We start from the raw sequence: 23,093 nt of genomic DNA on the forward strand, positions 1-23,093 counted from the left end.
ACAGTGTGGACAATGGCGACCTGCAGGCAATGGATGTGTATTTTTTATGGTAATAAGAATTGCAAGTGTGATATACAACGTGCATTCTATCGCATAGTTTAATGCCTGCATGACCTGCAGCAGCTATGAGCGACTCCAGAGTCGGGTGAAAAGGAGTCAGATTGTCCACCTACCTCACTTCTCAGATGAAGGCAACCCTTCCCCGTCTAATTTCTGCCCCGTCCAACTCGTGGTTGGCTTGAAACCCTTCCCATCATCCCATTTCGGTCTCCCGAGCCCCTTGTGCTTCTTCTCAATCAGCTCATTCTGCCGTATTTCCCAGTGATAGACAAAGTAACCAAGTGTCCCGAAAGCGGCTGCTGTTGCAGCGTGTGTTACTGGACCTGAATCACATGTGAGTATCATCCGTTAAATTAACATTGTTCAGAGCGACTGATGGTGAGCAGGAGCACGCGGAGGAACAGGTAACGCGATTGTAGTAATCGTGCGAAGCAAGTAGTATGCAGTCGAGTTCGGATGGAAATTAAGCGACATACGTTCGAAAACAGGACGTCTCTGTATCCCCAGTGCCCATGCACGAACGCCGACGCCAAAAGCTGCAAATCCTGCGATCTTCGTGCCCAAGGTCATGTTGGCTTTGACAAGGCTCGAAACGGCAAATACCGATTGAACAGTTCGCGGCAGCGACGTGTTATCTCGCGCCCAGCACCTATGATCTCTGGCTGGCAACTTGGGGTACTTTGTGTACAAGGGCGGGCGACTCGACTGGTTAGGCACTAATCATTGAATGCGACACGAACTTTTGTGCATATGAACATGGGTCACCATAGAGCTGCATAACACTCTAAAATGTCCTCTTTCAAGCCGATCGTCGCGATCGCCGACCCAAATTTTACTCGTATTCCAAGTTGATCTCTTCGAAGGTTTACGCTCAGGTCCTAATGCTTAACACAAGCCCCCGAAACTTCGGGCCCCTTCCAAACTATGCATTGCAGGAAAACAAAGGCGACAAGCCTAAAGACTGGGATCGTCTCCTCTATTATCTTCAGTTTCTGGTCTCGACGTGCCCATGTCCTCGCAAGTGTTCTTAACGGCCCTAACATTGATATCGTACAGGAGGTGCTTATCGACGCCAATGGTTGTAGTCTTTCCTCCTGAATATGAAGTTGAATATTGCGTCGGCACCACTTGCCCATCCAACTGAGTTACAGAACGCTTCGGTGATGATGGCAATAATTGACGCGCTGGTAGCTCCAGAACAACTTTTCTCCTGAGCCCCCGCGCCGAACTGCGGTTTGAGTGATTATGCCGATGCGAGAATCCCGAATGTTGTCTGGGTCTTCCATGGGATGTTCATTCAACGGCTTTAGTTTTATAAATTTCCTGAGCTTGTCACCGAGGCTCTGGGCGCAGGCAACAAGGTGGTTTCCACTACCGTGACAATTGACGTGGGTCGTACCGTTGTCCACCTTCAGGCTCCCACCGAACTAGGGCAGGGAACCACTGATACTCCAGCTTTCATACGTATCTCAGGTTCAACAGAGACCTTTATCAAAGGCACTAGCGCGACAGGGAAGGAGCTTCAGTTGATCAGTGGCAAGGATGCTAGATTCGAGTGTGATGAGGAAGAGGGGGCCCAGAGCGAGCTACGGATTTATATTAAGTCATTTCATTGGCGGGGGAGATTCGGTGGCGGAATTTTGCCTCCCGTTCGCCTCCCGGCTAATCAGCAAGGAGGCTTGTCCCGAGGGCACAGAATTGTGGACCAGTAACGACACAAATTCCCAATTAGTTGATGGAATGCAACGAGCTCAGTCAGAAAGTGTAACGACCGGGGGCATAGCTGGGTGTGAGTTTTGCGCCAAATCTCCAATAAGCATGAATCACGATGTTTCAGGTTTTTCGCCCTTGTCCTTCGAAAGGAAGCCTAGCAACACTGCTTAGGACGAGTTCGGATCGAAAGAGTCTGTTATCAAACCTTTGAACTTCTTATAACTTTTGACATCGGCTTCCTTCTCTTTTGCCCTTGCCGCAGCTAGCTCTGACGTAAATGTTGAATCTACACAAAGCATCTTTCAGTCGCAACCATGTATCGGATACGAAGGAAAAGTTTCAACCATCAGGATTCTTCGCAACCAGATCTTCGAGAATTTTGATAGCTTTCTCGGTGTACCCCGTGCTAGATAAACTCTTTGCCCTGCGGAAAAGCGCCTTCGTATTGGTAGGGTTTTTCTTCAAGACCTAATAACCCAGTGATTGTATCCAATTTAATATTACTGTTATCCATGTGCATACCTCATCGGCATAATAGAGGGCTCTCTTGAAATTGTCAGTCTTCAAATGGCATGCTAGGAAGAAATCAACAAGGTTGTACAGGGTCTAATCAACGTGGGTTGGGTTGACCTGCCATATTCAGTCGAACGTTCTCGATCAGAATGTCAACCTAAATGGGATCGGTAATAGTTGCGGTTGGGGTGAGGACGGTTTACTGACTTGGGTCAAGGTTTTTGCCTCATCAGGATCCACCGACTCAGCAATCTCCTTGGGGATCGCCCTAAATCATCTATTCGCGTGAGGTCGTCAGAACGGTGGTCCAGATACACCTACGGTAACCCGCGCTTATCCAAACCGGTGAGGTACAACAGAGCCTGACAATTCGATGAATAAGACGTTTTTCCCGAGACATTCAACGTACGAGGTGATAACTTTGGAGTGCTGGATATACGACGGTAGAAATCAACGTTAGGTTAGGCGCGCAAAAGGAGAGTGGCGACGATCGTGAAAGAAATGACACCGACCGGCCTTCCAATCGCCAGAGCGAAACGCCTTGTCTCCTTTCTCTTTGTGTCCCTGTGCAACTTCCATCTTTTCTTCAACAGAGGAGAACTCGTTCGTTGGTGGTTCAGACATCGAGCGGCAGAGGAGAATGGAAATTTCAAAGTGGTGGCTGTACTTCGATATCATCGACATTCATGGTGCTTCCAAGATTTGTATGAGGCGCACACGATGTATGAGGCGCACACGATGTATGAGGACTTTCTCTGAAACTAGGGTAAATACAGAGCGTCACCATGCGAAATAAGATTTCTGACATTTTAAGCCAACCTAGTTGAAAGTTCCTGCCGCGCAGCTGATTGCCAGCCTCGACAAAGGATGGACGTTACCAACTCCCAGAGGTGGAGTGAGTCAACACCGAGGAAGGATGCACTACATTGGGAATATACTATTGGAAGGGCATGCGATCAAAGCTATGACTTTGTTTGAAAGAATTGGAACGCTGAGCGCGGTTGGAATCGCGATATGGGTTTTGTGTACTTGGGCACACCCACTCCTCCACGTAACCCCGGGACGAAGTGAACGGGCCAAAATGAACGGGCGAACGAGCGGGCTCGGAACGACTCATGAATCCTTCGACGAGGGGTCAACTTCCATGACTTCAGGAACTGCATTCTGCTCCGCCGAAGCTGCTTGTGCATCTCTCGCTTGCTTGCGTCGCCGCTTCCGCTCCCGTGACTTGGTTGATCGAGACTTCTTTGGAGGCATTAACGGTTCCTGATAGCTATGAGGCTCAAAATGAGATGACAGAAAGGTATGGCGAAACCGGGGCCTGGTGCACTTACGAGGCTTTTCCTACGAGTTGTTGGGGTAACTTTCTTCGACACAAAATAACTTTCATATAGGGCGTCTTCTTGACCTGCAAGCTGACAACCATGAAAGATATGAGTATTTTCTTGGACGATGGGGCTTCACTCACTGATTTTTCCCGCTTAAGACTGACTCCAGGTCAATCGTCACATTCCCCTCTTGATTAGTTGATGCCTCGCTCTCTAACGAGTCTACTAAGTTGTATTGATGAAGTAAAATAGGACTTTCTGGGTTCTACTCGATAAGAACGCAAAATGAGGTGTCTGTCGTCAGTCTTATGAAGGAAGTGACCAACATCTAAGTTATGCCGAATCATGGATGCTGCAAATACCCGCTTGATCGTCTCAACGATCGAAACAAGTCTCGGGATGCTGGTTGTACAATGGGAAAGCATGGAATTCTTTTCCGTTCGCTTGTTTGTGGTAGACGCAGCATTGGGAGTTTCCGCCTCCTGCGGTGGTTCCGATGCCAACCGCGATGAGGGAACTGGTAGGGTGTGGAGAACCAGGGGACGATATTTGTTTTCCTTAGTTGGGTGAGGGTCATTCTTTTCTGCAACGCAGAAGACACAAGGAATGAATTGCAGACCTGGAGAAATTTGAGAGCCCACTCCACATAGGCATGCATCTTTGCCGAAGATATCCGCATTAAATGGGGTTCATCGTCTGTTGCAACTTGAGGCCGCTCTAGTCCTACAGCATTTACTGCTTCACTTGTTGAGGTCATATTGGAGGGTTGAGCAATTTAAAGATTCTCGTCGCTTGCTTCCGGACTGGGCGGTTGCCGTTTCAGTCCTGCTTAGCTCAGTGTTCACGCGCCCAGAGACATTCTTCACGCATTGTAAAAGTCACTTAGATTCTCTCCTCGTGCAGGTCACATTATTTCCAATAGACCAAAGTCAAAGACGCCACACAATACCTATCATATTCTTTTGCAATGGAATATAGTGGACAGCATTGCATTAACATTCAGTTTCAAAACAGCGTGAGCTAAGAATAATATGCAGAAATCCTTTGAGTGCGCAGTTGCATCGCATTGACCATGGAGATGATTCTTACATTTTAGATGCAGAATTTTGGTCCAAGTGGGCGCAGATATTATATACATACAACGACAATCAACAGCATGGTGTGCCCAGATGCCTTCCGCAGGGGCCCGGAGGGGGGGGGGTTGGGCCAGCGCCCCGAAAGCTCTCCGCGGGAGCCCCCGGGAGGGTGGGTGGGGTTCAAAGGTTGGCCCCTTGGTGCACCCACATGATATATGCGAATACTCTAATTAACAGCACTTGTATCTATTAATCTTACTGGAACGCAGAAGGTGCCGCAAGCTCGGCCATTCAGTTTAAGGGGCCCTCATGACAATAGTAGCCTGGTAGTCATCTGTGTTGAAGTTAGCAGTCCAACGCCACAGGCGGTCAGGGGCGGTAATCCACCCGGCACGTCACCGCCGGATTGGAGGAGCTCGGACCGGACAAATTGAGCTTTGGGAGAGGCGTCGGGGCGCTCCTGCAACTTGGCACTGGACCACAAAGCGTCCAGTTACCTTTGTAGTTTGCCCCACCTCATTTCCTTTGTCTTTCGCGTATCACTGTTGCCACTCACGCATGTATTTAAGGGCCAAACCTGCAGATGCGGATACCCAACTAATCGACGGTATCCGACATCTCAGTGGGGCCCATTAACAATCTGATGATGCAGTGAAAGGGCTAACACCTTCTAAGATCATTTCTGTGTATGTAGGCAGCAGTACTTGAGAAAGCGGCAGAGGTAGCACTACGTTTCCCAGTGTTTCAGCCACGCCAGGCATATGAGATCGGCTTCAATTTAGCACGCGATTTCGCCGGAGTACGGAGGGAACCAGAGCCTATTGGTAGCAACGGGCAACAAAAATGCATCCCAGGGGGTAACCGTTGCGACAGTTTTTGGAACCGATACGCAACTCTTGCCCACTCCGTTGTTCATGCCAGACTGCACAGACAATATATCTTGCATCAATCATGTCATACGCCACAGGTCTAGGCAGGATTCCAGCCTCTATGACTTCGTAATGGACCGCAGGTCGGGATCCGGAGGTTGGATCGGAACCACTTGTCTGAGGTGCCAATTGGAGTTTTATTTCATGAGCTGGACTTCCATGCCCGTTCAGTATGAAATCAGTCATCCACAGCATCGGCGGACGCTGGTGTCCGTGGACAGCGAACAACCAAATTTGGCTGCCTTAGGTCTTGTACTCTGTCGCAATGAGATCTCCGGGCAATCCAGTGCAATAACCAATAGAAATGAAAGTGATAATCAAGACTCGGCGTATAAAAAGGAGGGAGAGCCTAGAAATTGACGATACGTTAAGAGACACTAAGCCTCGAGGCAGCCACGTGTTGGTCGTACCGACCCAATCCTTGCTCCTTCCATCTCTTCCAGTGCTCTCGCCTATCCCAAGTAATACAGTGCTTCATCAGAGTGATAAGAGGCTTCGCACAAGCACATGAAAGTAGCTTTGTGATCGCTTTTGTTGATTGTTGTCTCTCATTTGCATCCGGCCTCGCAGGTGGCAACGACAAAGCGCATCCTCGTTTCTCACCTTGTACTTGTTCTCCATTATTCTATCAAAGCTCAGAAAGCACTGCTACTCGTTCCTTGGATCATTTGACTCGCTCTTTCGAAGTCTTCGACGTGACATTACACATATCTCGGCTGCTGAATGCCCACCACCTTTGTGAGCTCTTCGAGTTACGGACCACTCGGGTACAAGCCGCTTCTGACCATGATAGACGCATTAGGCTCCCACTGAAGATTTGATGCGCGGGACACTACCATCGTCATCCCGACAGGAACCATCACCTCCCTCTCCTCGAAGAAGGGCTGGCCCTTCGACCACGGCAATACCACCATCTTTCGCCTATGGGTTTGTTCTGCAACGAACAGAGTCTTGAATACCGCTTTGCTGATGGTTGTATCATAGTGCACCACCCGAAGTATCGAACTCGTCCAGTGCAAACCGCACTCTTATCAACTCGAGGGGAAAACCAAACACATCCTCCAAATTAGTCGACCCAAACCCTACAGAGGCGCCCGGTCTTCCGTCCAGAGATACTTCTGTACGTATAGCCAATGCGCTTGCTCAGGCCAAAGGCACCACCTCTATACCATCTGTATCCACACTTCATTCATCGTCTTCCACCCTGATTGATCCTTCTCAGTCTACGAGCTCACTCCCTTCTTACCAGCGGCCCCCCAACTCCCGCGAACAGAAACAAAACGACAAGCTGAAGCCATCAGATTCATTCGACAACGACCGAGGGAAACGTGGTCTGAGCCCAGTTGAAGCATTAGGCGAGCGGCAGAGAGCACTCTCCCCGTATTTCCTTCAACTACGGGAATCAAATGGGGCGGGCTTCCAATCAATGAACGTTTTATTAGACTTTGATGCTGCTGGGGCGTCCAAGTCTATCGATGAATCCTCAAATCTGGAGAGTCGAGATTATGACACAGAAGAGCGAGAGTTTGCCGAGTTACAAGCCAGTGCTGCTGCTAAGGCTGCAAAAAAACACCGGAAGCATATGACCTACGATAACAAAGCCTACAAACCGAGTGCTTCGGAGAACGAGGAGTCCGCCGACGACGTTAGCGATGGTGGTACTAGACGCCGTAAGAAGAAGGGCTTGCATGCAAAGGCATCGCTTGATGGCCAATTGCCCATGGTTTCGGCCGAGAAGCGTCGAAAAGGGCATGGGAAGACCAGAAAGAGTGTTGGATCGCGGAAAGCGCTGGAGGATCATAGCGGTAGCGGCATGGAACAGCTATCCCGCGATCCGTCGCCCGTTCGTCCACCAGACTCCAACCGAGGGAATCAAAGTTTCGAAGACGAGAAGTCAGTAGTTGACCTAACACACGAAGAGATAGATCGCCTTCCGTCACCGACTCCTGCCGAACGGGCCTACGGCGCGTATTCAGATGCGCCAAGTAGACAAGTTGGTATCGGTGCCACACTGGGGATCCTTGTCCGTGGAACAGTGCTGGGATTACGGAGCATTCTTCTCCTAATCGCCTCGATACTCAGGCTCCTCATGGACGTCTTTGGATCGATTTACGAAATCACACTTACTCGACCACTCTCGTGGCTACGGAATAGTCAACATTATTTCTCCATTCGAAACCTTCTTTTGACCACATTACTCGTTGGGATTGCGTTATGGATTCAACGTCCGGAGACGGATGATTCACCATATATTAGGCGAGGCGGTTGGCTGGGCTCAATTATCGGTCATTCTCCGAAGGCACCATACAAGGCATCCCCGGCACTTCCTGAGAATTGGGAGGAACTTAGTTCTCAATTTGGAACAATGCAGGCCGAACTCGCTTCCCTCTCGGAACAACTATCTCGAATGGACAATTCCGCTGTTACTCAATCTCTCCAACGCCAGTTGCAGCTCATCCGAGGACGCGCCGATGATTCGGATGTGAAATTACAGAATTTCATGACGGAAGTGCGAGATGTCATGTCGAGCGTCTCCAAGCGCCTTGAGAAGCAAGCATCTCCACCGGATGGCCTGAGTAAAATCGAATCCACCATCGAGCGGTTGCATGATTGGATCCGTCGAGTCGAGACTTCGGCAGAAGTCACGCCGCAGTCGATACGTGACCTGGAGAAGAAGGTGGCTGCTTTGCAAGCCTCAGAGAGCAAGGGTCGGTCCACCAAAGGCCCGAAGGAAGTAACCCCCGCCATCGCGCAGTATTTTGAACGAATGCTACTGCGCGCTCTAAAGGATCGTATTGGATTGGCAGATTTTGCGATTTACGGCGGAGGCGGCCGGATCATTCCCTCGTTGACATCCCTGACTTATGAACTGTCCGTGAGGAAGTCTTGGATCCCGTTCGTGGGTGGATCGTCTGGCCCCCTGGCTCGCCCGCCCGTCACCGCTCTCATTCCCGATCTCAACGTTGGGAATTGCTGGCCACTCCGTGGATCTAATGGAACACTCGGGGTCTATCTCACTCGACACATCCACATCTCTTCCTTTAGCATCGATCACGCCAGCAAGGACGTTGTCTACGATATCACACCTGCTCCGAAGCACATCCGCGTTTGGGGCATTGTAGATGGAGCCGATAATCTAGCCAAGCTCTCCGCCCATCGGGAGGAGCTTAGTATTCGGAAGGAGGCCGGTACACTGAACGAAGATGAGGTTGAAGAGATGGAGGAGCCACGACCTCCTTATGCCGCATTGCCTAAGACTCTCGAATTCCTCAGTCTAGCCAAGTTTGAATACGACATCAACGCTCCAGACAATGTGCAGACTTTCCAAGTCCCAGACCGGATCAAGAACCTTGATATAGACTTCGGCGTTGTTTTGTTCGATATACGGAGCAATTGGGGTCATTCTGAGTACACTTGCCTGTACCGTGTCCGGGTGCACGGTACGGAGTTTGACACAGAAACTCCCCGCCAGGCATGAAATATCTGGTTTGCGTTCTATGGTATCCCAGGAAATCAATGATTTCTGCTGCGATATCCTTTTCTTAATTCCCATTTACGCCACTCGCTTTCCAATGTCCCTCATCTTCTTAATCTCAACGGTCTTTGGACTCTATGTTTTGAGGGTTGATGTACTACCTCGTTCATTTGAATCTTCTCTGTACTTGATGTATTTCTAGTCACCAGACTAATTATATGCGTCGAAAGGGATCCGGAGTTCCGTGCGAGATATTGGCAAGTCTCGAGACAGTATCCAAACGATTGAGCTTTTTGAAAGTCAGTCTTGGCGGGTGATATAATGCTTCGCTGCGACAGCACTCCTGTAGGTTACGACCTCCTGGACGCCTAGCAGGATTCCAGTAGGAGAGACGTAACCTCGCACTCTAATGGTTCCTGAGGCAAGGGTGCACCATCTCCGCGATGGACAAGAGATCTTTAGCATATTGTTGCATGAGATGACCAGCAGCAATGGAGAGCTTTTGAAGCACAAACTTGTGATAACCTTGGATAAGCGGTCGGCAGAAATTCACTGATTGACTCAAGATAAGATGGGAAATACGTTGAGTAGTGCTAGATGCCGTGTCAAGGTTGGCGAAAGTGCAGAGTGCATTCTGGAAAATAGGAATGTTGGGCCTGATCGGGCCCCGAGAATCCAAAGCCTGCCTTCTCGACGTGGCCAGATAAGATGAAAGCCATCTTCGATGCGATTAGTTCCTCATGAGGCGCCAAGAAGCGCTTGAATGACGGCCCACCAAGGTAACTTGTTGAATGTATCTGAGCGTGAGAGACCTCTTCTGGAGTGACTTCGCTTCTACATCGGAAATTCCGTGCGCATTCCTATGGTCAACTTTCGATCTCTTCCAGAAGCACCTGTTGCCGTGGGCTAGTCATTTTAAGGCCTTTGCTGCTATGCTCATTTTGCATGTAGGACGAACCTTCAAACCCATTTTGGCTTCCTCGTCAACCTGCAGCGGAGTTTGTGCAGTCCCTAGTGGACACGCTTGAGATCGAAGTGTGTTAGGCGTCTAAAGAATTACTCCCTATCCGAACGCGTTTTATTCGCAAGGACTACTCCGTGGATCCGCGTTCTCGCGAGGATCACTTCTCCCACCTTCGTAAGCTTTACGCCGTGAAGCTCGTTGAAGCTATAAAATGCCAGGAAAACGATCACGACTTATCTTCCCGTCATGGCCCACGAGAACAGATAAACTACTATGTTTCGCCTACTCACACCACGGCTTCGAGGACGTACTCAACTGCTAACCAATATCCAGACTCTCGCGCCTTTTCTCAGGGTACCGGCGATTTTACTTCTGTAGCTGATCGTTATCCGGATCTTCTGCGCTCCAAAGCTGTCAGAGTTCCCATTAATGAGTCCCAGTCGTCTCAAATGTCTTCTTTCGACATCAGCAGGGGAGAAGCTCTGAACCTTGAACAATCCTTAGCCTCGTCGCAACCGGTCCCCACCGCTTCACCCCCGGCTTACAAACGCGTGCACAGTACTCGTTGGACAACAATAACTAATCGCAGTGGGGTAACACTCAGTGGTTTGCGACCTACTCGCAACGTGCTTGGAGAGTATGCCCGGGCACTTCAGGAGCTTGAAGGCATGATAAGCTCGCTAATCCTTCCACAACCCAGCTCAGACAGCTATTACTTAGATCAGTTGTACGGACCGGATTATGGCCCATGTGACACGGACTCTGTTGCAATCCTTCTAAGTGATCTTGACAGCCTCTTGCCTGGCGTCCGTTTGAGGAGGGGGTTTTCTGCCGCCACTGGTGGAGGGATCGACGTTTCGTACCAAACTGTGCTCGACTATCTTAGTGATCAGGGTCATATATGGCCTGTTACTCTGGAGTTATTTCGTGCTCTTCAGGGTATCACAAGGCTCGACCTTCGGTCGTCCCTGAGGCCAGCTCTTCTCGTTGCCCCGGATTCACTTCTGGAAGATGTGCTTTCAGGTGCGTCCCCACAAGTTTTAACAGTTGTGCTCGCTGCTCGAATCTTGATCACGACAAGCTAGTGTTGAAAAAACCGAACAGTTTCCAAGACTTGATTCAGTTGATATTGGACGGCATACCCATTCAAAGTTGTGATCTCACTTTCATCAGCAGTTTGCCGAGGCTGGAAATCCTTTCTCTTCCCAACACACGGATCACGAACGAAGCGTGAGTGCACTGATCAGTGGAAAGTGGCAACTTCCTATTGGGCGTCGTGATACTAGCATCGCATACATCGTTCCTCTCAAGCGCACTCTGGCGTCCCTTAATCTCGCCTGCAATCCGAATCTTTCTGATGACTGTTGCATCAATCTTGCGTACCTCGACTCTTTGCGTACGCTCAGCATTCATGGCACCGGAATTAGTATGATCGGACTCCGTCGCTTTTGTGAAAGTGTCCGACCCGCAATTCGGATGCGAATCGAGCTACCTCGGGGATGCATCGACTATTTGAAAAGTGCGTATTCTTCTGCTGTTAACCTTCAACGGCGATAGTCTGTCGACTCTGAGTTATTGTTTTCCCGCGCTACGCTGTTTAAGACGTGTCTCAGGAGCATGCTCTTCGTCTCTCTGACCCAGGACGTAGTCATCCACAAACCTCTGCACTGACGGCCGCGAACACGGCTTATCCATTAATTAAAGACCCCGCTGAATGCTCGAATCTCTCAAATACTGCGCTCAAATACAACCTCTCCGTCTACTCCCTGCGTAATCCATCCATCCCCACTAGTGGCACTCGAGAGGAATTGGTGGCGAAATTAAAAGCTGTACTGGAGAGCAAGGAGGCGGATATGAAAGTGCTGGCTGTGCTAGGATGGAGTGATTTGACGAATGAGGATTGCTCTAAGGTTTCTACGTTTGCCCCGGACACGACTTCATCCCGCGGGGCAGACGAGGACGAACTCTTTTAGGTCGCCTTCTCGACAGTTCTGCTCGCTGAAGATTTTTCGGCAATCTCAAGATGTATGTAGTGCTCCGGCCGTGACCCATAATACCTGATAGAAAGGACAATCCATAAAGGCAAATTGCCACCTGTCAATCCCATCTTAAACCGATATTTTCAATACCGAGGCAGGATCTAAACACTATTTGAAGGGATGTGAAATACCCTGCCCCCAACGGGGTGTGAAGTTCAGAATGTGTATGTATATTAAACCCTGGTCCCGTGTGGATTTCCTTGAGGGTTCCTTAAATCGATTTCATTCGTTCGGCCATGTAAAGACGAGCTCCACTTGAAGCCTTTCATGCCACTGCGTGAAGGATCCGAGGTTGGTCGCGGCAGTTTCTCGAGGTTCAGACACGTCAGGTTTCATCGCGCACTCGTTCTAGCGGCCCTTCGAACGCTGGGCTGGTGATGTGTACCCCTCGTCGAGTCCCAAAAGAATGGGTCCTTCCCAGGTATTTCAGGATCTAAACGTCGTAACCACATCAGCAAGTTACCTCGTTAAATTTCAATTCAGTGGACGAACAATGGCACAAACGTAGCACAAGTATGTGGCATTGGCAGCTGGTCATGTTTCGCTGCTACATCATGGCAGACATTGGGATACAGAGGTAGGAATCGGCCTTTCCCGGCGCGGTCAAGCCTAGGCGGCTGATTGAAACCTTGATAGGCAACCGTGGCTTCTCGTCCGTCACATTATGGCTCGCCTCTCCGATATTCTCGACAACGATAGGTTGCAATGATGGGGTGCCTTCCACTTCTTCGAATTTGAATGCCTTCACAGATCCCGAAGACGGCAAGTCTTGCCCCGAGACACATCCACTAAAAGTCTCAAGATGGTTCCACCCTAACATTCGGAAGATTGCCTTGTGCGGTCCCAAGCCAGCGAGAAGGTTTGAACAAATTCCCGTCAGGACATATGAGCCTCACAGAAACAGGTCGATGCGGCGTTGACTGTCCCTTCTGTACACGTACAGAGCGAAGTTGCGACCCGTCTTTTGCGGAAACAGCCTGGGTCGGAGGAATCACATCGTCTCCCAGGGCGACTCGTTCAGAGTAAGGTGCTGTGAAAAACAATCGTAGGCTGTGGGGTATTTAATGGAAGGAGAATTCACGCACCCTTCGGATACCGGAGTGGCGTCTGGCACCAATTGGGTCTACACGTGCTCATCCCTCCTTAGACTATGCTGCAGCCTCGATTTGTATAGTAATATAATTGTAGAGGCGGACTAAAAAATACCGCCTCGCGATGACATGATATCGCAACCAGATGACTCTGAAGTTGAAGTGTTGGGCAGTGATTCTCGAGCTTGTACCCAGGAATTTCATTTGCTACAAAGTGCTTAGAAGCCTCAAGTATGTACATTTACAAGAAAGGGATACAGTGAAGTTGTCCTCTATTCCGTGTGTACGCACAGGCAATTGGGATGCTGTTGTCTCATAACAGCCAGTAAAGTTGTCCCACAAAACGGCTAGTGCGGAGTCACCAACGAGACTTTGACAGGCAACCATGGTTCGTCCATGGTAATGTGACTCGCTTCTCCTGAATTCTCGATAACTGTTGGATGCAATCCTGTAGATCTTTTGTTCTGTATCTTGATCCCATCCACGCGATCAAACTTGAACGTCTTCACGAGCGCATATAGGATCGCTTTGAATTCGAAGACGGCAAGACGGTACCCGAGGCACATGTGTCCGCCTTCGCTGAAAGTGCTGAGGTTGTTCCATCCAGACATCATTGCCTTAGGATACGCGTCGTTCGCCATCTTAAGCCATCGAGCAGGCATAAACTCCGTCCCATCTGGGCCCCAGAGGCTCCGACGCATATTAATGGCGATGCGCGGGATGGCTATTATCTAAAAACAAGCGTGTTGGCCACATAGACGGCATAAAATGAATCAATGCATACCTGTCCCTTACGTATGTGTATCGAGTGGATATGTGAACCGTCCTTGGTACGGACTGGCCGACCGAGAGGAATGATGTCATCTTCCATAGCAATTTGGTCACCCAGGGGCGCAGGTGGAAACAATCGCATGCTACATAATACATTCCCATCAGTGCCGTGGCTGGATGACAAGACATATGGACACACCCTTCCTTCATAACCGCATCAAGCATTTTGAGCTGCTTGTTGTCATGAAAATCGTCGAATGTCGGCTCATGGCCAAAGGATTCCAATTCCGCACGCAGCTCATTTTGCACGGCTGGGTGCTGTGCCAGGGCATATATTGTATGACTCAGTGTTAGAGCTGTTGTTTCATGTCCCGCCAAGCTAGAAACCAAACAAAGACATCTTAGAGGGCAGTGTGACAGCCACGTGTGGCCGTTGCTCACATGAAGGTTGTGATCTAAAAGTTTTATGAGATCCTAGGTGCAGGCTAGAGAGTATTTGGACGAACATGATCCAAGACCCTATCTATTGACACTTGTCCATCTTTGCCACGGCATGCTACAACTAGCGTATGCGGTATCAGCACATGCATCCATACCCAGCTAGGGTATGTACTGTACCGATGGAACCAAATAAAACATCATCTACAGTGCTGTCCCCTAAGTCCGCTATCCTCTTCTTTACCATATCTTTTCCGATTTCCTGGACGCAAAGTTTTACGTCTCCCTGCGCCTTTGTATACCCAAATGGAAGCGATAAGATGAAAGGAAGCGCACGAAGAACCAACGGTGCCTTGGATGCGAAGGTAACTCAAAACGGTGTAACATGTAAATCTGCAGAAGGGACATACAACAAAGCCGCCCAGGGTCGTCCCGAGCATGACTTGATGAGTCCATGCGCGACAAATCCTTTTGGCCGCATCGGATTCACCGAGACGGAAGTCATAATTAAATGCCTGCCAAACTGAGCCGAGACGATCACATAGCTCACAAATACCAGGAAACATACCACACGGCCTATGATGTCCAACCTTCAGGAACGTGTGAGGAGCCTTATTTAAACCGTAATCAACTTATTGCTACGCACGTCGCTCTCGTATTCCAATCTATGATATTTAGTATAGTCGGGCAAGACGCCTCGCCACCTGAACCGTGATCCGGAGTTATATGATCACGGAGCACGCCTGTCAGCTAGAAACATAGTCAACAACCGGAATGATCGATACATCTATATATAAACGAGTGCCTTGCCTTATGAGCTGTCTCCATGACTATGTTCTCCATTCTGCGGACTCGTTGCGTGCTATGATATGAGTTCTTTGAGACAGGACGAGTAGGAGGGGGACTCTGGAGACGCACGAAAAACAAGGTGCAAATGCGAGTTTCATTTTCCGATGGTCATCCCCTTCCGCCCAGATGATGCTCCTGCCCCCAAGGCGTTCAATTAGGGTGCGAAACACAGGCGATTTGGTATAAATGTATGTCCTCTTGACCAGCACATGAGAGAGGGCAAGAGGGTCCGAGATAATAAGCTGTCGAAGAGGGAGGATCGGTGACTACATGGTTCTTCTGGTATAATGTAACCTACAATATCCGGGTGCTGGATAATGCAACACACATTTCAAAACGTGAGCAGGTTAGACCGAGAAGAGAGACGTGCCCAAAATGCCCCTCTCGTTCTAACAACACCTCCTATCTCGTCGGCCCATCTCACGAGCACATCCCCATGATTTCCATCGAAGCGGAATTCCTTTTCGTGGCCCCAAAGCCAATGGCCCTTAGACTGAAGGAGCGAACAGTGTGAGATACCAGGTGGTCAAGCAGAAAGCGCGAACGTCAGCTGACAGGATATGAGAGACGGGTGATGTCCGTCGTTGTTGCTCTCTTGAGATGGAATATAGCATACCAAACGATGAGAGAAGCGAAGAAACTGGAAAGTACAAGCAGAAACATGATGATTTCGTTCTGGTGTGAACATCCAGTGCACAAACCTAGGCAGGTGACCAGCCCCTATAACAGTAGAGGCCCAGAGTGGGATACTAAATGGACGGCGTTATTCCAAATACCCACATGCAAAGAAAAATTCCCAACATGTTCCCTGGGAGATAATGATGTTTTCATTTCACCGTGCGTGTCATTTGGCATGTATCATGAACTCAGAGACGGGGATGGGGAGTCTTCCCCTTCCCGATTATGGCCGGGACGACTGGGGATGTGCCAAACTGTGCAGCAGCCTAGGAGTTGCCTTACGTAGATTTCCATTTAAATAACAGGAAGTGTTTGATCATGATGTGGGATCGATAGCGTGACCTGCATTCCAACAGATCGTTCAAAGGGCGAGGGGATGGCGGCGAGCCCGCATGACGGATGTCCCTATACAACAGGCATGAAAATTGTTGGAACGACCTCAACGCATGTATTTACATGTATTTACGTCGAACATGATCTTTAGAGTCAACCGGCGCCTCTGAGCCCCTCATTAGGCCGTGAACAAATAGACTTGACGAGAGATTGCGAACAACTGGTCAAATATAGGGATTCTGCGGCAATTGTGACTACAATGAGTCGAACTTGACGAGTAGGCCTTCTTTGCCATACTTATTTTCGAACCCCTTGATTCCACCTTCCAAGATTAATGCCTCGCTAACTTCAGGCGATATGTCCCGCCGCTTAAGCTCATCCTTGTACCATCCCGCAACCCGGGAACCACGAGATATAGCGCCACACGAATTGCAGTGGAATATAACTTTCGGAATGCGAGACAGAACGGTTGTCGTTGTTTGAAGGGTGGGATAGAATGAATGCGCTGGCAGATTAATAGCGTTCAAGATCGCGTAGGACTGGGGGACACATGCCGGATAAAGAGTGGAGTATCAGCTAACTTTGTGCCTGTCTGCGAGATTCCTGGCGCACTCACTTGAAAGTCTTGTCTTCTCGTATCGACAACGACGTAGTCTACGCCAGGAGTTAAGCTCGTGTCCCTCATAAGACTGATTAAGTACTCGGGCTCGACGCGACGTGCATCGTAGGAAGGCGTCGGGAATTGGGAATACCACAGTGTTTCCGACATGGATGGTGAAGCTTTTGCCCCTATTTGTGCAGCCAGCGTTACAAAGAATCGATATAGGGGGTTCCAGAGTCCTGACTGCTCGAGTTCAATACTGGGCTGTTAAAGAACAGTGAAGACTTACGGTGCTTCTTTGCTAATCTGCAAGTGCAGAAATTGATGATCGTTGGTGGTTCGACCAGACAACACCACGAAAGCAATCCCGAAAGGAAGCCTTTCCGGTGTGTGCCAGCTCCCGACTCGGACCATTATTGAATTCAGATCCAGGTTGGGCGCGGAAAAAGCCTCACTGCCGTGTAAGCAGCGATAAGAGATAATCAATTCAGTCACATCCGAAGACGGAGGCGTGATATCATCTCATCACGAAAGCCACAAGGCGGAAGATACTCACAGTCACTTAACAGTCACTATCAATTAACATAGGATTATAAAGCGCATCCTGTAGGCGCGCAGCCCACGCCCGTGTTCCTCCGGAATGATCACTCAATTCTCAACGCAAAGTTCGCGCTGAGCATCCGCAACCAATGAAGACCTGTTGTGAGTCTAACTCCACCTGTGTAAACCCCAGGAGCGATTTTCGACTCAAGTCGTACAGTTCCCCAAAGCAAATTTGTCCCGTTTGCAAGTTTTCTTGATCAGCCTCTTAGTATGCAAGAACCATTTTGTCTTCCGCATGCCTTGGATAGCAGCGCAATCCAACGATTCATTTTTGCAGACCCCGCCCAATCGTTCTTCCTATCTGGACGGAAAGATGCGGAGAGATGCGCCTTGCTTGGGCTTCATTTCTTCCACACCATTTATATACTACCCTTTCATCCTCCTGGCAGGGGACATATAGCGCTACGACTTGCTTCTGAGTCCACGGGCGAAGAGGAAGTCCTATTGACATTGAAGGTGTTTCAGGAGTGATGTCGTCAGGGGAGCCCACGCCTTCCGAGCCTCCCATCGGGAATAATTTGTCCGGAGAGTCGAAGATGACGCCGCTGCAGGTGTTAGGCTCTGACGCTGCCTATGAAGTTGCGGACTGGTTGCACGGCGGTGACTTTGAAAAGGAAATTGTTCGCAAATTGGATATGCACATCATCCCAATGGTGACGATACTGCACTTGCTCGCATTCCTGGACCGAGTAAATATTGGGTGAATGCAGCCCGACGTTTTCCCGTCATCACTGCTAAATGGAAATTAGGAATGCACGTTTGTATGGATTAGAGAAGGATCTCCATTTGAACGGGAATAAGTTCCAGGTCTCTGTCTCTGTGGTCTTCGTCACTTATTTAGTGCGCAATCCTACTGGTATTGCGGGCTGATTCTGCTGTTGACGTATTTGCTATTTCATAGTTATTCGAGATACCCTCGAACTTAGTGCTGAAAAAGTTCACGCCATCTCGCTACAGTTCGTGGCTCATTGTATCCTCAGCAAACTACATAGTTGAAATTCCTCATTTATCCCTTCAGTCGCAGCCCTTGCTGTCATATGGTCCATCGTCGCAAGCATGACTGGTTTGGTGCATACGTATGGGCAATTGATAGCTTGTCGTGTTCTTTTGGGTATGTTCGAGGCAGGTCTATTGTGAGTCCCTGTGCCTCACCCCAGCACCATTAAAAGCTGTTCAGTGACACTTGCGCTTAGTCCTGGGCTGCTGGTGTATCTTATGATGTGTGAGCCTCTCGACATCATCCCATTGTTGTTTAGGGTTTTACGTAGTACTGTTCGTAGTCTACACGAAGCAGCAGCTTGCGCTTCGTATTGGATCTCTGTCCGTTTCCGCCGCACTTGCTGGGGCATGTGGAGTGCGTCGTTCACGGTGGTGATTTGTTGCCCTTGTAGCTGATCCCTGCACACAGGGACTTCTTGCATATGGGATCGGGTTTATGGACGGTATCAACGGCATGAGAGGGTACGTGACGCTTTCATCCTTATTTAAATCAAGGCGGTGTTGCCTATCTACTACTAGATGGCGATGGATCATGATTATGGAGGGTCTACCCACATTCTTTGCTGGCGTTCTCGCCTTCTTCGTTCTGGCGGATCACCCCTCTCGAGCATGGTATCTCACTGCGGAAGAAAAAGAGTTTCTCCGTTTGAGGAGGCTGAGAGAGCAAGGTGAAAGTGAGAATGCACAGAAATTCCACTGGAGTGATGTGCGGAAAGGTTTAACCAGCTGGAGGGTATTGATGTTTGCCTTGGGCCAGTTTGGCTGTGACACTATGGTGAGCTCATTTTGGAGTGTTGTGGAAAGTCTAATGGTGGTATGATCCAGCTTTATGGGTATAGTATATTCCTGCCGACGATCATTAAGGAGATTGGGTCCTGGAGCACCCCGACCGTTCAAGCGGTGCGGTTTATTTCGTTGTTGGAGCCGGTGGATAAGCTGACTAACCGCCAGAAAAGTTAACTATCCCATGTTACTTTCTAGTAAGACCAATTTATGCTGTCATGAAGCTATTTGGCTGAGTAACTGGCGATAGGGCGCTGTTACATATCTCGTTGCCGCACATTTTTCCGATAAAACTCACAGACGCGGAGTATTTGCTGTGAGTTGCGGGTGGCAGATGCTCTCCCCCAAAAAAATGATCAAACCCTAGGTTGCCTTTGGAAGTATCTCGGTCATCGGCTACATCATTCTCCTCGCCAGCACTAGCGTTAGTGCAAGATATATTGCTTGCTTCCTTGTGGCCACGGGTTTATACGTCGTGGTCGGTATCCCCCTCAGTTGGTTGTCGACCAATTCGCCGAGATACGGAAAGCGTGCTGCTGGGAGTGGGCTCCAGTTGACTGTTGGCAATAGTTCGGCGAGTGCGATAGTCTGGAAAGCCTGGGTCTCTTTCGCTGTTTGCTGATTGTGCATGGGTAGGGTGTAGTGGTGCCGTTCATTTATACACACGGGCCAAGGTGTGACCCCTCCATGTGGGGCCAGACTGTTTGCTGAGATCTGCTTAGATTTGTCAAGGGGCATACCATCTCACTGGCCATGGTGAGCATGAGCACCGCATTATACGCCATCCTTTGGGTATGTAGACTTAAGTTACATTAGAAACGCTTTGAAGCATTGATGATGTGCATTGGGCGCAGTATTCATATACTAGAGCAAATGCAACACGAGCACGCGGAGAGGAGGATTGGAAGTTGGATGGCAAGACGGACGAAGAAGTCGAAGAGATGGGTGACGAATCACCCAGGTTCGTTTATTGGACGTGATAGGAGGGACTAAACTGAACCTAAACCGGAGGACGACGGGGTTTTGAAGCAAAATTTACGAGCCGCAGTTAAGAGATTGAAAGTATTCACAGTTGAGCACTTTGAACTGGTGCCGTCCGGGGCATCAAGTGCTTTAGCCTATGTGACTTGCCAACATCGTACGTAGTCTACCATCTCACTTGCAGTTTAGCAACGTTATGGAACACCCATTTGGCAAGTGCCAGTTGCATGCGGGACAGTGTGTGACCCAGTAGAGACGGAGAAGCAGAAACGTGGGAAATCTGGAAGGAACCTTCTAAACAAATGTTCAGTGAAAATTTTGGAGACGAACATCTTGTGTGAGTATTTAGGCGAGGGAGGTGAAAGTGGACCTGATAGGAGATGTAAGGGACTGACACAAAAGACACAAAAGCTGCCTGCATGCGGTGGGTCCGACGGATGAACAGGTCGCAGCGTGAGCAGTTGCAGTGCGTCAACACCGCATAGAGATGTACCAATCAAACAGTGCAAAGTCCAGCTCATATGTCTGATCCTATGAGCGCTGTGTTTTTGGGTTCATGATGCACCCGGGCGATTTGGAGTATGATCGATCCGGGTTTGGAAAGCTGTTTGGGCATGTGGGCCCCAGATGGGTAGACACTGACCACGACGTTTCGGTTTTTACGTCAATTTAGGATTTGAGCTGCAACCGTGAGACCCCTTACAGGCTCGCGCCCAGCCCCTTGTCGGTGCCGGTAGGTGGGGCTGGGTACAAGCCTGGACCCATTATTGCAGCTGTGAATTTAGATCCTGGGCACGCCTCACTCAAGCCGCAATGTGCGTCATAAGGGTGGGTTACATAATCAATTCAGTCAACTGACAAGATGTCTTGGGCATTTTTGTTATCAGCCGGCAGGTGTCTGAACGCGATATCAATCCGATAGTTAGATATCGTGTTCTGGCCAAGTCGCGGACATTATATACATGTTTGGGTGGCCAACCAAGATAAACAAAGCGGCGCGCAACGTGAGGTTAGAGAGATAAGTAATAGGATCCATCCCGCCGCCAGTGCGGGTATGTGTGACTCGGTGCGCCACGTCGGCAATAAGGTGCCTAGTGGCCCATCCTTGTCGCTGCGCCACGTCGGGTTGCTACGTCAACAATTTTTTGACATCGTCAACTCGATATCCGACAACCCGTACGTGAAGATGGTTCACGAGCATCCTAACGTCTGGAGGTTAAATACTCAGGTCAACAACAACGAGATGTATTGGGCAAGGAAGACGAAGGGACTATATCTTTCCATCTCGGAGGCCTCGTCGCAGCGGAAGATGCCCGAACTCATGATAAATAGGCGAAGGATTGTAAAACGCATCCCCCTAGCATCATGAGCTTGTCGGGACCCTCCTCCCCAGGGATTGTGTCCGAGAGTCTGAGGATGGTGCAGCAGCACGTGCCTACCAAGTTGCGGTTTGAGAAGGGAGTGGTTCGCAAATTAGACATGCACATTCTCCCTATGGTGATGCCAGTGGTACTCATTACTGGACGAGAGAACATCGGGTAAATACAGCTCAACGCTTTCCTATCATCATCGCTGAACGAAGATTAGGAATGCACCTTGTATGAGTTAGAGAAGGATCTTCATCTGAGTGGGGACAAATGCCAAGTCTCTGTGTCTGTTTTCTTCGTCGCCTACGCAATTTTATCGGTATTGACTGTTTTGCGATTGTTATTTCATAGTTGTTTGAGTTACTCCCTCGAACTTGGTGCTAAAGAAGTCCACGCCGTCCCATTACAGTTCGTGACTCCTTTTTCTCGGCTGGTCTATCCCTTCAGTTGCAGCCCTTGCTATCACATGGGCCGTCGTCGCCAGCATGATCTGACTGGTTTGGCACGCACATCTAGGCAATTAGTAGTTTGTCGTGTTCTTTGAGGCGGGTTTATTGGGACACTAGCCTGTTCGGCAACACTTGCGCTTAGCACTGGGCTGTCGATATATCTTACTATGATGTGCAAGCTAGCCTCTAGACGCAACCGATCGGGGGGTGTTGATGTTTGCCTTGGGCTAGTTTGGCTGTGACACTATGGTGAGCCTATTTTAGGGCGTTGTGAAAAGCTTAATGGTGATTGGATCCAGCTTTACGAGTACAGTATATTCTTGCCGACGATAATTACGAGGATTGGGACCTGGAGCACTCCTGTTGTGGTGTGATTTATTTCGTTGTTCGGATGAGCTAGCTAACCGCTAGAGAAGTTGACTCTCCCATGTTACTTTCTAGTACGACGGACTTCATGGCTGAGTTCAATCAACTGGCGATAGGGCGCTGTTACATATCATATCTTTCCGATCAGACGTGGAGTATTTTCTATGAGTTGCGTGTTGCGGATATTTACCAGAGGATTGATTAAAATCTTAGGTTACATCTCCGTCATCAGCTACATCATATTCCTCCGTCAGCACTAGCGTTGGTGCAAAATATTTTGCTTGCTCCCTCGTGGCCGCGGGTTTATACGTCCTCGTCGATATCCCATCAGTTGGGTGCCCACGAATTCGCCGAGATACGGGGAGCGCGCTGCTGGAAATGGGCTGCAGTCGACTGTGAGCAATAGTTCGGTGAGTGCAATAGCCTGGAAAGCTTACTATCTGCCCAGGTCGCTTTCATTGTTTGCTGGCAGGGTGTAATGGTACCGTTTATTTATACACACGGGCCAAGGTGCATCACCTTTGTGCGGGGTCGGGCTGTTTGCTGGGATATGTATAGATTTGTCAAGCGGTACGCCACTCACTGGCCATGGTGAGCACATTATATGCCATCCTTTAGGTATGTGGACTTAAGTTACATTAGAAACGCTCTGAAGCACTGACCAAGTGCATTGGGCACAGTATTCGT

General features: G+C 49.3%; 10 protein-coding genes across 10 annotated transcripts; 4 read left to right on the forward strand and 6 right to left on the reverse strand.

Annotated features, from left to right (window-relative positions):
* Positions 1 to 3: 3 nt before the first annotated feature.
* EI90DRAFT_2291453 (uncharacterized protein) lies at positions 4 to 784 on the reverse strand. Its single transcript, XM_039052834.1, has 3 exons — positions 537 to 784; positions 174 to 383; positions 4 to 114 (listed from the first exon to the last, which is right to left on the reverse strand). The coding sequence occupies exons 1-2, from the start codon at positions 628 to 630 to the stop codon at positions 175 to 177; spliced, it is 303 nt and encodes a 100-aa protein (XP_038921439.1). The 5' UTR covers positions 631 to 784; the 3' UTR covers positions 4 to 114; position 174.
* A 755-nt stretch (positions 785 to 1,539) lies between these two features.
* Positions 1,540 to 3,125, reverse strand: EI90DRAFT_2291527 (TPR-like protein). The gene is made up of 10 exons (XM_039052835.1): positions 3,106 to 3,125; positions 2,799 to 3,047; positions 2,696 to 2,715; positions 2,608 to 2,648; positions 2,494 to 2,554; positions 2,404 to 2,425; positions 2,296 to 2,348; positions 2,118 to 2,241; positions 1,979 to 2,059; positions 1,540 to 1,927 (listed from the first exon to the last, which is right to left on the reverse strand). The coding sequence occupies exons 2-10, from the start codon at positions 2,968 to 2,970 to the stop codon at positions 1,884 to 1,886; spliced, it is 618 nt and encodes a 205-aa protein (XP_038921440.1). The 5' UTR covers positions 2,971 to 3,047; positions 3,106 to 3,125; the 3' UTR covers positions 1,540 to 1,883.
* Positions 3,126 to 3,213: 88 nt separating this feature from the next.
* On the reverse strand, positions 3,214 to 4,422 carry EI90DRAFT_2291931 (uncharacterized protein). The gene is made up of 5 exons (XM_039052836.1): positions 4,234 to 4,422; positions 3,941 to 4,171; positions 3,755 to 3,879; positions 3,621 to 3,701; positions 3,214 to 3,559 (listed from the first exon to the last, which is right to left on the reverse strand). The coding sequence occupies exons 1-5, from the start codon at positions 4,369 to 4,371 to the stop codon at positions 3,400 to 3,402; spliced, it is 735 nt and encodes a 244-aa protein (XP_038921441.1). The 5' UTR covers positions 4,372 to 4,422; the 3' UTR covers positions 3,214 to 3,399.
* A 1,944-nt stretch (positions 4,423 to 6,366) lies between these two features.
* On the forward strand, positions 6,367 to 9,246 carry EI90DRAFT_2293952 (uncharacterized protein). The gene is made up of 2 exons (XM_039052839.1): positions 6,367 to 6,546; positions 6,604 to 9,246. The coding sequence occupies exons 1-2, from the start codon at positions 6,440 to 6,442 to the stop codon at positions 9,095 to 9,097; spliced, it is 2,601 nt and encodes an 866-aa protein (XP_038921442.1). The 5' UTR covers positions 6,367 to 6,439; the 3' UTR covers positions 9,098 to 9,246.
* Positions 9,247 to 9,758: 512 nt separating this feature from the next.
* Positions 9,759 to 11,315, forward strand: EI90DRAFT_2293909 (uncharacterized protein). The gene is made up of 4 exons (XM_039052838.1): positions 9,759 to 9,995; positions 10,046 to 10,129; positions 10,184 to 10,724; positions 10,779 to 11,315. The coding sequence occupies exons 1-4, from the start codon at positions 9,957 to 9,959 to the stop codon at positions 11,141 to 11,143; spliced, it is 1,029 nt and encodes a 342-aa protein (XP_038921443.1). The 5' UTR covers positions 9,759 to 9,956; the 3' UTR covers positions 11,144 to 11,315.
* EI90DRAFT_2848997 (uncharacterized protein) lies at positions 11,143 to 11,932 on the forward strand (the record flags this gene model as incomplete). The annotated part of the gene is made up of 3 exons (XM_039053737.1): positions 11,143 to 11,288; positions 11,345 to 11,577; positions 11,700 to 11,932. Coding segments are annotated over 3 exons (612 nt in total), but the record flags the coding sequence as incomplete, so codon positions are not given.
* An 874-nt stretch (positions 11,933 to 12,806) lies between these two features.
* On the reverse strand, positions 12,807 to 13,384 carry EI90DRAFT_2293148 (uncharacterized protein). Its single transcript, XM_039052837.1, has 2 exons — positions 13,183 to 13,384; positions 12,807 to 13,127 (listed from the first exon to the last, which is right to left on the reverse strand). Exons 1-2 carry the CDS (start codon positions 13,232 to 13,234, stop codon positions 12,895 to 12,897), a joined length of 285 nt encoding a protein of 94 aa, XP_038921445.1. The 5' UTR covers positions 13,235 to 13,384; the 3' UTR covers positions 12,807 to 12,894.
* Positions 13,362 to 15,687, reverse strand: EI90DRAFT_3038018 (cytochrome P450). Its single transcript, XM_039058831.1, has 12 exons — positions 15,617 to 15,687; positions 15,316 to 15,556; positions 15,208 to 15,259; positions 15,044 to 15,147; positions 14,966 to 14,987; positions 14,808 to 14,912; positions 14,578 to 14,749; positions 14,466 to 14,521; positions 14,401 to 14,414; positions 14,159 to 14,338; positions 13,973 to 14,102; positions 13,362 to 13,919 (listed from the first exon to the last, which is right to left on the reverse strand). The coding sequence occupies exons 2-12, from the start codon at positions 15,342 to 15,344 to the stop codon at positions 13,536 to 13,538; spliced, it is 1,248 nt and encodes a 415-aa protein (XP_038921446.1). The 5' UTR covers positions 15,345 to 15,556; positions 15,617 to 15,687; the 3' UTR covers positions 13,362 to 13,535.
* A 639-nt stretch (positions 15,688 to 16,326) lies between these two features.
* On the reverse strand, positions 16,327 to 17,345 carry EI90DRAFT_3038023 (uncharacterized protein). The gene is made up of 3 exons (XM_039058832.1): positions 17,148 to 17,345; positions 16,874 to 17,101; positions 16,327 to 16,796 (listed from the first exon to the last, which is right to left on the reverse strand). Exons 2-3 carry the CDS (start codon positions 17,024 to 17,026, stop codon positions 16,512 to 16,514), a joined length of 438 nt encoding a protein of 145 aa, XP_038921447.1. The 5' UTR covers positions 17,027 to 17,101; positions 17,148 to 17,345; the 3' UTR covers positions 16,327 to 16,511.
* A 652-nt stretch (positions 17,346 to 17,997) lies between these two features.
* EI90DRAFT_3144109 (putative MFS transporter) lies at positions 17,998 to 20,223 on the forward strand (the record flags this gene model as incomplete). The annotated part of the gene is made up of 14 exons (XM_039065095.1): positions 17,998 to 18,161; positions 18,211 to 18,301; positions 18,363 to 18,417; positions 18,480 to 18,594; positions 18,655 to 18,683; positions 18,742 to 18,815; positions 18,870 to 18,922; positions 18,980 to 19,235; positions 19,286 to 19,360; positions 19,494 to 19,559; positions 19,611 to 19,817; positions 19,880 to 19,917; positions 19,966 to 20,035; positions 20,098 to 20,223. 14 exons carry the CDS (start codon positions 17,998 to 18,000, stop codon positions 20,221 to 20,223), a joined length of 1,419 nt encoding a protein of 472 aa, XP_038921448.1.
* Positions 20,224 to 23,093: the final 2,870 nt, after the last annotated feature.

This window comes from Cantharellus anzutake, assembly GCF_015039405.1.
Source record: "Cantharellus anzutake strain C23 chromosome Unknown EI90scaffold_6, whole genome shotgun sequence".
Taxonomy (NCBI): Eukaryota; Fungi; Basidiomycota; class Agaricomycetes; order Cantharellales; family Hydnaceae; genus Cantharellus; species Cantharellus anzutake.

Bases quoted from the DNA above. Each gene is read 5' to 3' on its own strand.
- EI90DRAFT_3038023 (XM_039058832.1), bottom strand. From the start codon at position 17,026: ATGTCGGAAACACTGTGGTATTCCCAATTCCCGACGCCTTCCTACGAT. The intron at 16,797-16,873 runs GTGAGTGCGCCA...TGTGTCCCCCAG, and splicing joins CGAGAAGACAAGACTTTCAA to TCCTACGCGATCTTGAACGC.
- EI90DRAFT_2291931 (XM_039052836.1), bottom strand. From the start codon at position 4,371: ATGACCTCAACAAGTGAAGCAGTAAATGCTGTAGGACTAGAGCGGCCT. The intron at 4,172-4,233 runs GTCTGCAATTCA...CACCCAACTAAG, and splicing joins GGGCTCTCAAATTTCTCCAG to GAAAACAAATATCGTCCCCT. The intron at 3,880-3,940 runs GTTGGTCACTTC...CTTATCGAGTAG, and splicing joins TGATTCGGCATAACTTAGAT to AACCCAGAAAGTCCTATTTT.
- EI90DRAFT_3038018 (XM_039058831.1), bottom strand. From the start codon at position 15,344: ATGAAACTCGCATTTGCACCTTGTTTTTC. The intron at 15,148-15,207 runs GCAAGGCACTCG...CTATGTTTCTAG, and splicing joins TCATGGAGACAGCTCATAAG to CTGACAGGCGTGCTCCGTGA. The intron at 14,750-14,807 runs GTATGTCCCTTC...TTCGCATCCAAG, and splicing joins CGACCCTGGGCGGCTTTGTT to GCACCGTTGGTTCTTCGTGC.
- EI90DRAFT_2291527 (XM_039052835.1), bottom strand. From the start codon at position 2,970: ATGTCGATGATATCGAAGTACAGCCACCACTTTGAAATTTCCATTCTC. The intron at 2,716-2,798 runs GTCGGTGTCATT...TCGTATATCCAG, and splicing joins CTCTGGCGATTGGAAGGCCG to CACTCCAAAGTTATCACCTC. The intron at 2,060-2,117 runs GTTGAAACTTTT...TGCTTTGTGTAG, and splicing joins GGTTGCGAAGAATCCTGATG to ATTCAACATTTACGTCAGAG.
- EI90DRAFT_2293148 (XM_039052837.1), bottom strand. From the start codon at position 13,234: ATGAGCACGTGTAGACCCAATTGGTGCCAGACGCCACTCCGGTATCCG. The intron at 13,128-13,182 runs GTGCGTGAATTC...TGTTTTTCACAG, and splicing joins GCCACTCCGGTATCCGAAGG to CACCTTACTCTGAACGAGTC.
- EI90DRAFT_2293952 (XM_039052839.1), top strand. From the start codon at position 6,440: ATGCGCGGGACACTACCATCGTCATCCCGACAGGAACCATCACCTCCC. The intron at 6,547-6,603 runs GTTTGTTCTGCA...GTTGTATCATAG, and splicing joins CCACCATCTTTCGCCTATGG to TGCACCACCCGAAGTATCGA.
- EI90DRAFT_2293909 (XM_039052838.1), top strand. From the start codon at position 9,957: ATGGTCAACTTTCGATCTCTTCCAGAAGCACCTGTTGCC. The intron at 9,996-10,045 runs GTGGGCTAGTCA...TTTTGCATGTAG, and splicing joins TTCCAGAAGCACCTGTTGCC to GACGAACCTTCAAACCCATT. The intron at 10,130-10,183 runs GTGTGTTAGGCG...TTTATTCGCAAG, and splicing joins TGGACACGCTTGAGATCGAA to GACTACTCCGTGGATCCGCG.
- EI90DRAFT_2291453 (XM_039052834.1), bottom strand. From the start codon at position 630: ATGACCTTGGGCACGAAGATCGCAGGATTTGCAGCTTTTGGCGTCGGC. The intron at 384-536 runs GTATGTCGCTTA...CATGTGATTCAG, and splicing joins GAGACGTCCTGTTTTCGAAC to GTCCAGTAACACACGCTGCA.